This window comes from Syngnathoides biaculeatus, chromosome 17 (genome assembly GCF_019802595.1).
Source record: "Syngnathoides biaculeatus isolate LvHL_M chromosome 17, ASM1980259v1, whole genome shotgun sequence".
NCBI lineage: Eukaryota > Metazoa > Chordata > Actinopteri > Syngnathiformes > Syngnathidae > Syngnathoides > Syngnathoides biaculeatus.
The window spans coordinates 20550255-20564634 of NC_084656.1; the positions used below are offsets into that span (position 1 = coordinate 20550255).

At 45.8% G+C, this 14380-nt stretch overlaps 2 protein-coding genes across 2 annotated transcripts; one reads left to right on the top strand and one right to left on the bottom strand.

Moving 5' to 3' along the window:
- Positions 1 to 30: 30 nt before the first annotated feature.
- On the top strand, positions 31 to 9608 carry LOC133515288 (heterogeneous nuclear ribonucleoprotein D0-like). The gene is made up of 8 exons (XM_061847691.1): positions 31 to 298; positions 2492 to 2660; positions 2741 to 2902; positions 3023 to 3154; positions 3231 to 3330; positions 4044 to 4202; positions 6855 to 7397; positions 9260 to 9608. The coding sequence occupies exons 1-7, from the start codon at positions 126 to 128 to the stop codon at positions 6920 to 6922; spliced, it is 963 nt and encodes a 320-aa protein (XP_061703675.1). The 5' UTR covers positions 31 to 125; the 3' UTR covers positions 6923 to 7397; positions 9260 to 9608.
- Positions 9609 to 9746: 138 nt separating this feature from the next.
- On the bottom strand, positions 9747 to 13286 carry si:ch73-234b20.5 (uncharacterized protein LOC449923 homolog). The gene is made up of 3 exons (XM_061847694.1): positions 13163 to 13286; positions 11110 to 11274; positions 9747 to 10762 (listed from the first exon to the last, which is right to left on the bottom strand). Exons 1-3 carry the CDS (start codon positions 13163 to 13165, stop codon positions 10625 to 10627), a joined length of 306 nt encoding a protein of 101 aa, XP_061703678.1. The 5' UTR covers positions 13166 to 13286; the 3' UTR covers positions 9747 to 10624.
- Positions 13287 to 14380: the final 1094 nt, after the last annotated feature.

The following is a 14380-nucleotide window of genomic DNA, read 5'->3' on the forward strand; positions in this document are numbered from 1 at the left end:
GGTGAACCGTCTGGAATTGTTTTTTTTTTTTTTTTTTTTTTTTTGCTAGCTTAGCTTCTCACCGACGCAACGCCTGTTAGAAAAGAGACCCCAAAAAAAAGCAAAAGAAAGAGAAGAGGAACAATATGTCGGACGACTGCGAGTTCAGCGAAGACGTGGGCATCATGAGGATGGAGGAGGACGGGGTGGCGTACAACGACGACCCCATGACGGCCGCGGCGTCGGCCGACGGCGGCCTGGCTGGGGACGAGGCCGAGGGAGCGAAAATCGATGCCAGTAAAAATGAGGAGGATGAAGGGTGAGAGTCGAGCGTGTGAAATGTGTGACGACGACAAACTAGTGCAATTTAACATGGTTTGGGGAAAATATGGACACCCAAATACTGAACTGTGAACCTTATTTGAACGTACCGGACCCACCAACCCGCTTCGTAGTAATGTGTAAAGTCCCCCGCTCTTTCGCGACCTTGCTGTTTCGCGGAGTTTCGAATGACCCGTTTTGTCTAGAATGACAGCATCTCACGAACAATTCTTCTTTGTGTTATTGACTTCAGAAAATGAAGTTTCTAATATTATCATACCCTTCTGGGGCAATTGTTAAATGCCTAATTGCCTTTCGGACAGCCCTTTTTAATCACCAAAACTGATATGTTGTGATGCTGAACCATGATGAACAGAACTGGAGACTAAATTAAGTGTCAGCACTTATTAATATTTTATTAATCTACTGTAAAAAGGTAAAAAATGACAACATTTCAGGGAATAAAAAAAGATCTTTCTTGACTTTCTTCAAGAGATAGTATTATACCTTTTTATTGCTATCATATTTTGTTGCACAAACACATAAGCACAACAACACACCAAAATTGTGGTTACTCAATTATTCAATCTGCTAAAACAATAATTACATTGTCACTGATGATGTAGTGGTACACATGCCTGCCTTTGGTGCGGGCAGCGTGGAATCGATTCCCGCTCAGTGATGGTGTCGATATCTGCCCTGCGACTGACTGGCAACCAGTTCAGGGTCTAGTCGGCCTTTCGCCTGAAGCTAGCCTGGAAAAGCTCCGACTTTCCTGCAACCCTTGTGGGGAGAAGCGGCTCGGATAATGACGTGACATTGTCATTGCTTAAAATGTTACAAGTACGGCGCCAGCTCGCTGTCATCATCAAAGTGCGCCGCAGTCACATGACTCCACAACCGTACAAAAAGCCTTAAACTTCGCTAACGCAGATGCCTGCGGTGCGTCGTCTTCTCAAACTCTTTTTCAAGAGTGAGCAATGCAGTCATTCGCCCGGCTGTTTATATATCATTTGTATGATTTAAATACATACCGTAATTCCCGGCCTACAGAGCGCGCCCGGTGACGAGCCTCATCGAGTGCATTTGTAACGGAAATACCATTTGGTACATACATACGCCGCGGCTGTGTAAAAGCCGCAAGTGCCCACATTGAAACACAAGATATTTACAAAGAAAGACGGTACACAGAAAGAGTTTAACGCTAGCACCGCGCTAACGCTAAGTGGCCCGGACCGGTAAAAGTCACTTCCTCGGCACATTTAGTCCACCAGTCTCACTCTTAACCTTTGCCGCTTGAGTGCCCCCTTGCGGCCGTTAGCAAAGAAATGCACAAATTAGCCGCATCACCGCAAATTAGCTGCACGTGGGAAACAAGTCTGGGCTTATGGGCTGGAAATTATGGACAAGCATAATATTTGCTTCTGGTATTCTATGCACAATATAACCTACCTGCAGTCATCTGGAAAACTAACACTAGCGCTGCGGTAAAGCTAGCGGTACCATAAAACTTACCGGTAAACATCACTGAGACACGCTAGTAGCACAGCAGAAACACGCTAACGCAGCGCTAACGGGGCCGGTAAAAGTCACTTCCTCGGCACATATATTCCACCAGTCTCACTCTTAAACTTTTCCGGTCGAGTCCCCCCTTAGGGCCGTTAAAAATGCACAAATTTGCCGCAGGGTTGAAAACGTGTGAAAAAAGTTGCGGCTTATAGGCTGGAAATGATGGTATATGGACAGGTATAATATTTGCTTCTGGTATTCTATGCACAATATAACCGACCTGCATGAGTCATCTGGAAAACTAACACTAGCGCCGCGCTAAAACTAGCGCTAACACAGCTGGTTAAAATAAAACTGACCGGTAAATATCACAGAGACACACCAGTAACACAGCAGCAACACGCTAACGCAGCCCGAACAGGGCCGGTAAAAGTCACTTCCTCGGCACATATATTCCACGAGTCTCATTCTTACCTTTTCCGCTCGAGTAATTACCCGCATCACCGTATAAACCGCGGGGTTGAAAGCGTGTGGGGGGGGGGGGGGTCGCGGCTTGAAGGCCGGAAATGACGCGTAATTATCGTGAACGCGGCGCATTCTCCAGATTGTGTACCTACCTAATGGTGTGCCAGATGCGTGTAGATAAAATCCAGATCACCGTAATCGTCGTCGTTGTCAACAGGAAGATGTTTGTCGGCGGTCTCAGCTGGGACACGACCAAGAAGGACCTGAGAGACTACTTCTCCAAGTTCGGCGAGGTCATCGACTGCAACCTGAAACTGGACCCCATGACCGGCCGCTCCCGGGGTTTCGGCTTCGTGCTCTTCAAGGACGTGGCGAGCGTCGACAAGGTAAAGACGCCATTGATTTGAAATAAATAAATAAAAATAGCGGGTATGATGGAAATGTTATACTTTATTTCGTCGCCCAGGTAACCGCGCAGAAGGATCATAATCTCAACGGGAAGGTGATCGACCCCAAAAAAGCCAAGGCCATGAAGAGCAAGGAGCCGGTCAAAAAGATCTTCGTAGGCGGCCTCTCTCCGGACACTCCTGAGTCCAAAGTGCGAGAATACTTTGGCACTTTTGGAGAGGTGAGGTCCGTCTAAACCCCCCCCACCACCACCACCACCACCCCCACCCCCGCGTTGCATGTCGTTTTAGTTGAATTTTGAAAATTTTATTCAAATACTTTTTGCCGTTCGTTTCATCAGGTAGAGGCCGTGGAGCTTCCCATGGAGAGCAAGACCAACAGGAGGAGAGGCTTCTGCTTCATCACGTTCAAAGAGGAGGAACCCGTCAAGACCATCATGGAGAAGAAGTACCACAATGTCGGCCTCAGCAAGGTGACGTCTCGCAAATTTGGCCCGTGACTCGCTACGATGGTACTTGTACGGACAGAGTTGGGTTTTTTGTGTGCAGTGTGAAGTGAAGGTGGCCATGTCCAAGGAGCAGTACCAGCACCAGCAGTACTGGGGAGGCAGAGGCGGGTACTCGCTCAGGTCTCGAGGACGAGGAGGCGGTGAGTCTGTGCCGTCAGCTATCCGGCCTTGAGTGTTGCTAACTTAGCTATCCAACCTTGAGTGTTGCTAACTTAGCTATCCGGCCTTGAGTTTCGCTAACTCAGCTATCCGACCTTGAGTGTTGCTAACTTAGCTATCCGACCTTGAGTGTTGCTAACTTAGCTATCCGGCCTTGAGTTTCGCTAACTCAGCTATCCGGCCTTGAGTGTTGCTAACTTAGCTATCCAACCTTGAGTGTTGCTAACTTAGCTATCCGACCTTGAGTGTTGCTAACTTAGCTATCCGACCTTGAGTGTTGCTAACTCAGCTATCCGGCCTTGAGTTTCGCTAACTCAGCTATCCGGCCTTGAGTTTCGCTAACTCAGCTATCCGGCCTTGAGTTTCGCTAACTCAGCTATCCGACGTTGAGTGTTGCTAACTTAGCTATCCGGCCTTGAGTTTCGCTAACTCAGCTATCCGGCCTTGAGTTTCGCTAACTCAGCTATCCGACCTTGAGTGTTGCTAACTTAGCTATCCGACCTTGAGTTTCGCTAACTCAGCTATCCGACGTTGAGTGTTGCTAACTTAGCTATCCGGCCTTGAGTTTCGCTAACTCAGCTATCCGGCCTTGAGTTTCGCTAACTGAGCTATCCGGCGGCTAAATTCCCGGACTTTTCCCGACACGCCGTCTTTGAGCTGTTGTGCGCGTTCCGATCCGATTGTGCCATTGCAGGTGCGGCCCCAAGTTGGAACCGGGGTTACGGCAACTACTGGAACCAGGGCTACAGCAACTACAGCGGCTACGGCAATCAAGGCTACGGCGGCTACGGCGGCTACAGCGGCTACGATTACTCCGGTTACAGCAACTATTACGGATACGGTGGCGACAGTAGTAAGTCCATGTGTGAAGATCTCTATAGACCCTTTCTTTATTGAGGATCGGATTTGGGGGACGGGGTGGGGGGGTGGGCGGGCGGTTATGGCGGGACAAAATATGGATGATGTATCGTATTGTCTGTTGCAATACAGTCTCGATCGCTACACCTGCATCGAAATATCAATATTGTCACTGTCACTATTGTCAATCTATAATGTCAACACTGCATCCAAACCTGTTTTTATTAACATTGTGGATTTATTTTTTGTTTTTTTTTTTTTTTTTTTTTTTTTTGGTTGTATTTTATTTCAGTTTTTTGTGTCCTGAATATGGAAGGACAGTTTCTATGGGGTTTCCCTCCTTCTGTTTCACATACAGGTGCATCTCAATAAATTAGAATATCATAGAAAAGTTCATTTCTTGCAGTAGTTCAAAAACTCATTGATTCATTCAACGCTTTCATTTTTTTTTTTTTCCCAGAAGGCAAATTCCGACCTAATTTCTACTTTCAAAAATCATTTTTGATTGTCATTCTAATTTCTTGAGATGGTGATATTGTCTTTAGATTTTTTTTTTGTTTGTTTTTGTTTTTTTTGGTTAGCTGTAAATTGTAATCATCAAAATTATATATATAAAAAAAATAAAATCGTGAAATATTTCCCTTTGTGTGACGTGAATCTATGAGTTTTACTTTTATGATTTGAACTGCTGAAATAAATTGCATTTCCCGCTCTTACTTTAATGAGATGCACCTGTATATTGTGATGTACGTCAGTGCCTAATTACTGCATTACAGTATACTGTCTGCAGAATATTGCGATAATTTTTCATCACAATTAATCTATCACGCCCACCCTAGTCTGTATATTGTCTTGATCGTGAATAGACAGGATAACAATGTTGGGGGGGGGTCGTATTTCAAAACTGTCACAAAAGCGCTTTGTAAGGTAATGCTGCCTACTAGTGGTCCGGCATGCACATTGCAGCATTTTCAGTCTCCCCGACAGCAGTGCAGCGTTATCCTTGCGAAATTTAAATCTATTAAATCTATTTTCCCATTACTTTTAAATGTTAGTTTATAGTTGTGAGAAAAAAATTCAAAATTTTCACATTTCACATTTTTATTCAGAAAAATCATTCTTTAATAAACGTAAAATAAAATGTAAAATATGACATTTCTGAGATGTTTAATCAACATGAACGATTATTTCATTAAAATGCCGTAATATGCGTGATTTAATTAAACCTAACGGAAGTAGAAGATATTTGTAAAATAAATTGTAATTAATTTAGCATGGACTTTATTTCCAAGAAGTAATTGTCCATCCATCCATTTTCTTCGCCGCTTATCCTCACAAGAGTCGCGGGGAGTGCTGAAGCCTATCCCAGCTGTCAACGGGCAAGAGGCGGGGCTTACCCTGAAACGGCTGCCAGCCAATCGCAGGGCACATCGAGACAAAACAGAGCCGCACTCACAATCACACCTTGGGTCAATTTAGAGTGTCCAATTCATGTGGCATTCATCCATATAGCCATTTTCTTAGCTGCTTATCCTCACAACGGTCGCGGGGAGTGGTGGAGCCTTTCCCAGCCCAGCTGTCAACGGGCAGGAGGCGGGGTACGCCCTGAACTGGTTGCCAGGCAATCGCAAGGCACATTAAGACAAAACAGTCGCACTCACAATCACACCTTGGGTCCGATTAAAGTTGCATGTTTTTGGGGATGTGGGAGGAAACCGGAGTGCACACCCGGATAAAACCCACGCAAGGCACGGGGAGAACATGCAAACTCCACACTGGGAGGGCCGGGATTGAACCCGGGTCCTCAGAACCTGTGAGGCCAACGGTTCACCAGCTGCTCCACTGTGCCGCCTTGTCAAATCTAATTAGTCAATTATTTAATAAAATGAAAAATGTTAACCTAGTGCTGGATGGAGTTTGAAACGATTGGTGAAACTGTGGCCTCACAGTTCTGAGGACCCGGGTTTGATCCCAGCCCTCTAAATTGCCCATAGGTGTGATTGTGAATGCGGTTGTTGTTTGTCTCCGTCTGCCTGGCGACCAGTTCAGGGCGTACCCCGCCGCTTGCCCATTGACAGCCGGGATAGGCTCCGCCACTCCCCACCACCGTTGTGAGGATAAGCAGCTAAGAAAATGGCTATATGGATGCATGCAACATGAATTGCCCCGAGGTGTGACTGTAACAGCAGCTGTTTGTCTCGACGTGCGACCAGTTCAGGGTGAGCCCCACCTCCTGCCCGCTGACAGCTGGGATAGGCTCCAGCACTCCCCGCGACCCTTGTGAGGATAAGCAGCTAAGGAAATGGATTAATGATGAAGCAAAACGTGCACGGGCACCACAAAATCTCGGAGCGCGTGGAAGTGGCTCGAAAAGGCGTGGCCGATGAGTAACATGGGACTCAGCCAATGAGAGTGTGACGTTGGTTGTTGTTGTTTGTGATTGGCTGTTAGCCAGTCTGCAGATTGCTCGTTGCCGCCATGGCAACAAATTATTTCTCCACACACTGGCGTGAGTGCGCAGTAACATTGACGTTGTCGTCATCAAATTGCCGCAACATGACAAGATTTGAAATGAAAGTCATTGTGCGCAGGTTTAATCTGTTGTTTTATGACGAATGATTTTGTGGTGTTGTGACCTCGTCCGCAGCCGAGCCGGCCGCTTACGGCAAGACGCCGCGCCGCCCCGTTCACAGCACCAGTTACCGACCGTACTGAAAACAGGTCGCGTGGAAAGATGACACGAGCAGGTACGCCCGCAACGCCGCGCCGTCACGCCCCGTTACGACGGTAAAAAAGTAGTCCTGTTATTTAAAACTGTTTGATAATATTTGATGTGTAATTTAAAACATTTTCCTTTTTGGTAACGTAGCGGCTACACGGAGGCGATTATTTTTTTTTTAACACCCGCCAGCCTCCTTTTGCACCATTTTTCTTTGTTTTTTTCTCTCTTCTTTAACTGTAAAGTTAACAGGTAAAGCACTACTACTACTACTACTACTACTACTACTACTACTACTGCAGTTATGGATTTACAGTACACGGAACTGTTGTGTCTCCTAACTCTGACATACCTTGTTTGTACCTGCCAGCGGAGCTTCCTTGCAGGCCATGAGCTGACTCCAGATACTGTCAAGGCCCGCTCAATGCGGACCGGGTACGAGACGCATACGCTCTCGCTTGCTGCCGTTTGGTATGGTCTCACAACATCCTGTATATCAACTTAAAAAAAAAAAAAAAAATATGGGAAAAAAAAAAGAAGGAAAACATGGGATACGATGTCGCCGCTTTTTCAACCTCCATTTACCCCGTTTTTTTGTTTTTTTTTTTTATTTTTTTTTGAGTTGTTCGAGAGGACGTACAGTGGTGCCTAGAGATACGAGTGATCCGGCTCGAGTTTTTTCAAAATGCAAACAGAAATTTTTAATTTAAAAAAAAAAAAAATAAATAAATTTATGGGGAACTTTTGGCAGATTGTAAACAATTCTTCCGAAAAATACGATTCAAGCGTTTTACGGATGCTCCCGTGTCAGACTAAAAATAAAAAACAAATACAGTACAGCATTCCGTTCCAGAAAGCGGTTCGAGAAGCGGTTTGTTCGAAAACCAAATCGATATTTCCCATTAACATGAATGGAAAAAGAAATAATCCGTTCCAAGCCTAAACAATTTGGCTCTTTTAAAAGTATTTTCTTAGCTTTTACTGAAAATAAACTTGCATAGTAGAAATACATGTGTAGTTTATATACTTTATATGATAAAATAGTTTTAAGAAATCTATTTATTTTTGGGCTTAAAATGTATGCTTTAGGGGGTGGCTCAGCTGGTGAAGCATTGGCCTCACAGTTCTGAGCTCCCAGGTTCAATCCCGGACCTACTTGTGTAGAGTTTGCATGGTCTCCTCGTGCCTACATGGGTTTTCTCCGGGTGGGCACTCCGGTTTTCTCCCACATCCCAAAAACATGCAAAATTTATTGGTGACTCTACATTGGCCCTAGGTATGATTGTGAGTGCGGCTATTTGTCTCGTCCCCCAGCCTTGTAAACATTTTTTTTTTAATTAACAAAAGTGCAGAATAACTTTAAACACGTAATAATGGGGTGGGGGGGGTGTATATCATAATTTAACTTTTTTCACACGCTTCCAACCCTGCGTTTTACACGGCGATGCAGCTAATTTGTGTATTTTTTTTCTAGCGGCCGCAAGGGGGCACTCTAGCGGACAAAGTAAGAGCGAGACCGATGGAATATATGTGCCGAGGAAGTGACTTTTACCAGTGCGGCCCTTTTCGCGCTGCGCTAGCGTAATCCTCTGCTTGGAACAATTATTACTGCAATTTACTGAGAAGAGCCGTAGAATGTACATCGAATGAGGTATTTTAACTTGATATTTCCTTATATTATTGTTTTTATTAAGTGCAATATAAAAAAAAACAACTTTTTTTGTTGTTGGCTGGAACACAGTTGGGGAGCGCTGATTTTGTATTGCGAACACGGTTAAGGATTTCAACTTTCAACTCGTATGTCGAGGCACCGGCGTACGTGGTTAAATTTCCCGTTTTTCCAGGCCCCCGCCACGTGTAATGATTAATGCTAAAATATTTGCTCTCCAAAGGATACCGCAGCAATGCAGTTGTTAATCTTTTGATGCACACCTGATGCTTATTTTTTAATTTTTTTTTTTTTTGGTTTGTGTCTTGTCCATGAGCTAACAGCTTCTATGGACGACGCCATTTGTGTTGGGGGGGACGTTTGCTTTGTCCGACATGTCTTCTCCTCTGTTGTTTACTGTAACTTTTTCTGCATTCAAAAAAATAACAATAATGTAAACATAAAATGTAAAATATTGCACAGAATGTATCCTTTTTTTTTTTTTTTAACGACCCAATTTTTCTTCTAGTAGTCCTCCGGATTGCTTTTTATTTTTTTTTTTGGATTTAACGTGTGTTAATGTTAACGATATGTTTTGCCGCACGGGGGATTCCTGACGGGGTTGTGAGTGCGCCGCCGGGCACGGGTGCGTGGCGGCTCTGACGCGGTGCCCGTCTTTTCTCAGGTGTCGCCGACGGGGGAGGCGCGAGCGGACGGCGGCTGACGGGCGCCGACGACGCCGAGCGAAAACAGAAGAGCCCACATTTTTTATTTTTCTTTATTTCCATCGTGTTTCTTGGAGCTGACACTTTTTTTTTTTTTTTTTGCAAGATCTTTATTTAGAGGAAGAGTTCTCATTCTATTTTTTTTTTTTTTGGGGGGGGGGTTACGTGAATGATTATTAATAGTTAGACACTTATTTACAGTGGTAGATGCAGATATTCTCTATTGATTCTATACAAAGTTCATATGAACACATACACAATATATATTCAATGTAAGCGTGGTAAAACAATAAAATACTTGTTTGGATTTCTGTCGGATGGAATCATTTTTGGAGTGTGATGCAAACGATCAAGTGTGGTCACCGGAAAAGCCGTCGGAGCATTTACCGTAATTTCCGGCCGACAGGCCGCGACTTTTTTTCCACACGCTTTCAACCCTGCGATTTATGAGTGAGACCGATGGAATACATGTGCCGAGGAAGTGACTTTCACCGGCCCTGTTAGCGCTGTGCTAGCGTGATATTTACTGGTAAGTTGTATTTTAATTGGCCATGTTAGCATTAGCACAGTGCGAGTGTTAGTGCTAGCGTTACCACTAGTGCTAGCATGTTGCATATATTTACTGGTAAGTTTTATTTTAACCGGTTATGTTCGCGCGGTGCTAGCGTGAGCACTAGCTTTAGCCTGGTGTTAGTGCTAGCGTTAGCGCTGTGCTAGCGTGTTGCTGCTGTGTTACTGGCGCGTCTCAGTGATACTTACCGGTAAGTTTTATTTTAGCTGGCCCTGTTAGCGCTAGCGTTAAACTCTATGTACTGTCTTTCTTTGTAAATATCTCGTGTTTCAAATGGTATTTCCTTTACAAATGTACTCAGCGAGGCTTGCAACCAGGTGCGCTCCGTAGGCCGGGAATTACGGCGTTCCGTATCCTTGATATCCAGCTTTAGCTCCATGTGCTAGTACAGTTTGTCAAACGTCGTAAAACAATTCAGACTTCACACCATCACGCATAGAACAAGGCAAGACGACGAGTATAGATTTGCTATTATGAAAATTGTTTGGGTGCTATCAATGTTTGACAGGAACTGACTAGCAGAGCAAAGTAGTCGTATTAGCGCAGCGACTGTGGTTTACCACCAAGGTTGAATTATGTACTAGCAGGCCCAAAATGGCACTAGTGTGTACTAGCACACCCAAGGCATTTTACTAATGTCCCTATCGTCATACTAGTGAGTCCAAAGTGTACCGGTACACGGACCATAAGATGGATATCAGTGACACGCAATAAATGCGAGAGAAAAAATTGTTAGAACTGCTCAGTAGATACATTAAATGACTTTGGTCGCGGCGAGGATGATGAGGATGAGGACGACCGACACGATCACGCCGATGATGATGAGCATTTTGATGTTTTTCCACCAGTACTTCCTGGCCACCCGCGTGGAGGTCCTTTGGAACGAGTCGGCCTGCAAAAAAAAAACCAAAAAGCAGAAAATGGCCGTAAACAAACGTGGATTGCGGCGGTGGGACTTTGCCGCACCGAAACAAAAGGACTGTTGTGTACTACATCCAAGACGAGACCCCCGTTAGCGGTTTTCAGGAGTTCCAGGAAACTCTGTGGCTCAGACACATCCGATTATAAATGTTTATTTCTAGGAACTGTCAGGACCAAAGTATCTTCGGTGGGAACGTGCGTTTTCAGAGACGATTTCGGAAATCTGGCTCCAGAACCGCGGGTCTTCCTCTCTCTGACGGGAAGTACTTCTGAGACGTCCCAAAACCACTGAAGTCCGAGCAGAAACGACCGACTCACCGACGCCTGCAGGTCTCCGGTCTTGCCGATCAGGTCGTCCAGGCGGTCTCCTCGCTCCAGCACCTTGTCGATGTTGTCCTTGAGAATGACCTTCACCTCGTTCACTTGACCCTGGACGTGCTCCAGCTTGGAGGCGGAGCCGGACGACGGGGCGCTCTGCTCTGCCTGTCGAGGGGGGAAAAATGTGTCCCGAGTCGTCGTGAGACAAATGCAATCCATCCATATTCTTAGCCGCTTATCCTCACAAGGGTCGCGGGGAGCGCTGGAGATTTAATTGAATCTTCAATTGACACTAAATATGAAGTCCAATCACTGAAGCTAAGCTAGCTCCTGGCTAGTACTTGGTTCTGGGGTCGGGAAGCGGGCCAACCGCCTGCTCGCGTAAAAACCGCAGATTACGGAAACCACAGTTGGGGCCTGAGGTCTTCAACCAGCTCACGCGTAAACACTGAAGGCAGTTATTCAGTTTTTCAGAAACGTCAAGGACGATTTAGCCCTCAAGTTCCCCATATTTTGTTTTGTTTTTCTGGATTTTGAAAACCATTTTGGCGTTTATGGAAACACTGAAAGACAATCTAAATGTGTTATTTATATAACATCAAAGATGTGTTATAAGGCAACAAATGATACATTTTTGGGGTGAACGGAAAACATTCTGAACCTGAGCATTACATAAACTTCAAAATCAATTGTGCATCTTTGATCGATGTCAAACTCAAGGCCCGGGGGCCAGATCTGGCCCACCGCGTGATTTTATGTGGCCCCGCGGTGGCAAATCAGCTTCCATGATCTGTTGAAATTGATTCCTAGTCATATATCATGAATGTGGCGGCACGGTGGGTCAGCTGGAAGGCGTTGGCATCACAGTTCTGAGGTCCCGGGTTCGATTCTGCCTGTGTGGAGTTTGCATGTTCCCCCCCGTGCCCGCGTGGGTTTTCTCCTGGCACTCCGCTTTCCTCACACATCCCAAAAACATGCAACATGGACACTCTAAATTGCCCCTAGGTGTGATCGGTGTACCCCACCTCCTGCCCGTTGACAGCCGGGATAGGCTCCGGCGCTCCCCGCGAGCCTCGTGAGGATAAGCGGCAAAAGAAAATGGACGGATGGATAAGAAGAAACCAAAATAAAAACAGTCAATCCATTTTGTAACCAGTTCCAGCCCAGTTATTTTATTTTCAGACGATTACTCCCCTTTTTGCTTTTTTTTCTTTAAAAAGACGGTAAAAATGCTTCCTCTGTAGGGTTTAAGTCTGAAAATCGACCTGGCCCAACAGTCCACTCTAAATTGCCCCTAGGTGTGATTGTGAGTGGGGCTGTTTGTCTCAATGTGCCCTCCGATCGGCCGGCGACCAGTTCAGGGTGTACCCCGCCTCCTCACGGTTGACCGCTGGGATGGGTTCCGGCACTCCCCGCGACCCTCGTGAGGATAAGCGGCAAAAGAAAATGGACGGACGGATGGTTTCACAGTCGCGACGGCCGTCTGAGGGAAACTGGAACAACAACGTGTCGCGCGCCAAAAAAACGAGTTTGACACCTCTGATGTATGTTTTTGAACAAAAAACAATTTTGAAATCAATCTTTTAACTATAATCAAATTTATGTTTTTATCTGAGTATTGCGTACAAGCGTTCGCCAAGCGTTGCACGTGTTTATTTTCGGCATTGTACCGCTAACGTGCAAACACGGGGCCGACTTTCGCTGCCATTGACGGATATAGATGTCAAATGTCCACGCTGACCGGGCCGTGAGCGAGTTCAGCGCGAACCGCCGGTCTGATGTCATCTTTGTGACACGTTTAAGCAAGAGGAAGCGTCTGAACGTCGAATCGTTGCGTTTCGGCTCTCGTGCACAAACCGTCTCGCCCCCCTCGGCGAAAGAACCGAATCAAAACAACTCTTTGACTTCCTCAAACTCTTGCGACCGCGCTGCCGGGGCGTCACATGACAACCTCAAAACACTTTCGGGGGGGAAAAAAAACGAAAAGAGAGTCGAAAAGGAAAGCGGTGGTGGTGGGGGGGGGGGGTGTTGACAAAAATAACTCGCCACTCACCATAGCAACTCCGCTCGTGGGTGATCCAGTATCCCAAAAACTAAAAGTGGGTTTTTTTTTTTGCTGCTTCTTGGGACTGGACTGCCGAAGGTTGCGCCTCCGCCCGGGTTACTCATTAACTCCGGGTGGGGGGTGGGGGGGGGGTGGTGAGCGGGGAAGCGTCGCTGCGCTTTCATTTCCTCCTTTTGTCAGCAAATTAGCGCGACGCTAACTTTTGTTTTAGTGTTTGCGCACGCGTGTATACGTGCGTGTGTGTTTGTGTGTATAGCGACTCCGCGTCACCACCGGAGCAAAGGTCACTCGAGAGCGGCGAGCGGATGAAATAATGCAAAGTCAGCCGACGACGTGACTTCGCTCCCTCGGCTCGATTGCGTCTTAAAGAGAACAGTTGATGTTGTCGTTACAAATTAATAACATATTAAAACGATGCTTAGCGTGTTATGCGCCGACTGATTAAATAAGTGCTCCACATTGTGAACGCACCGATTTACTTATTATATTTTTTTTTAGGGGGGCGGCTTGACATCGGGGCACCAAAGAATGATGTTTGTATTAGGCAAGCCATAGGCCTGTCTAACATAAAAGTAATGCAATACTGCCATCTTGTGGCAACTATAGGTAGTTGTAGATCAAATTTGGGTGGCGTTAAATGCTTGCGGCAGCTGGTCAAGCGTCGGCCTCACAGTTCTTAGGTCCCAGGTTTGATCCCGGCCCTACTTGTGCGGCATTTGCGCGTCCTCCCCGTGCCTGCGTGGGTTTTCTCCGGTCTCCTCCCACATCCCAAAAACATGCAACATTAATTGGACACTCTAAATTGCCCCTAGGTGAGATGCGGGTGTGGCTGTTTGTCTCTGTGTGCCCTGCGATTGGCTGGCTAACCCTAACCCATTGACAGCTGGGATAAGGTCCAGCACTTGCCGTGACCCTCGTGAGGATAAGCGCCAAAATAAAATGGATGATAAATGCCTGCATTTTTTTCCCGTTTTGTTATAGGGCTAAAGCAGGTTATGTATGGATGTTTGTATGGCAAAAAAAAAAAATCTTACTCAAGATATTTTGCATAAACTTTTGGTTTATTATGTTTTTTTTTAGCTTGGGGTTGATTTTATGCACAAAATGGGGGGGGGGGGGGTTCGTCGGTTTACAGTAACTGAAAGAGTCAATATTTTGAGGTTACAAACGTAATCCGTCAAAGGGACATAAAACATGTCAAGTTAC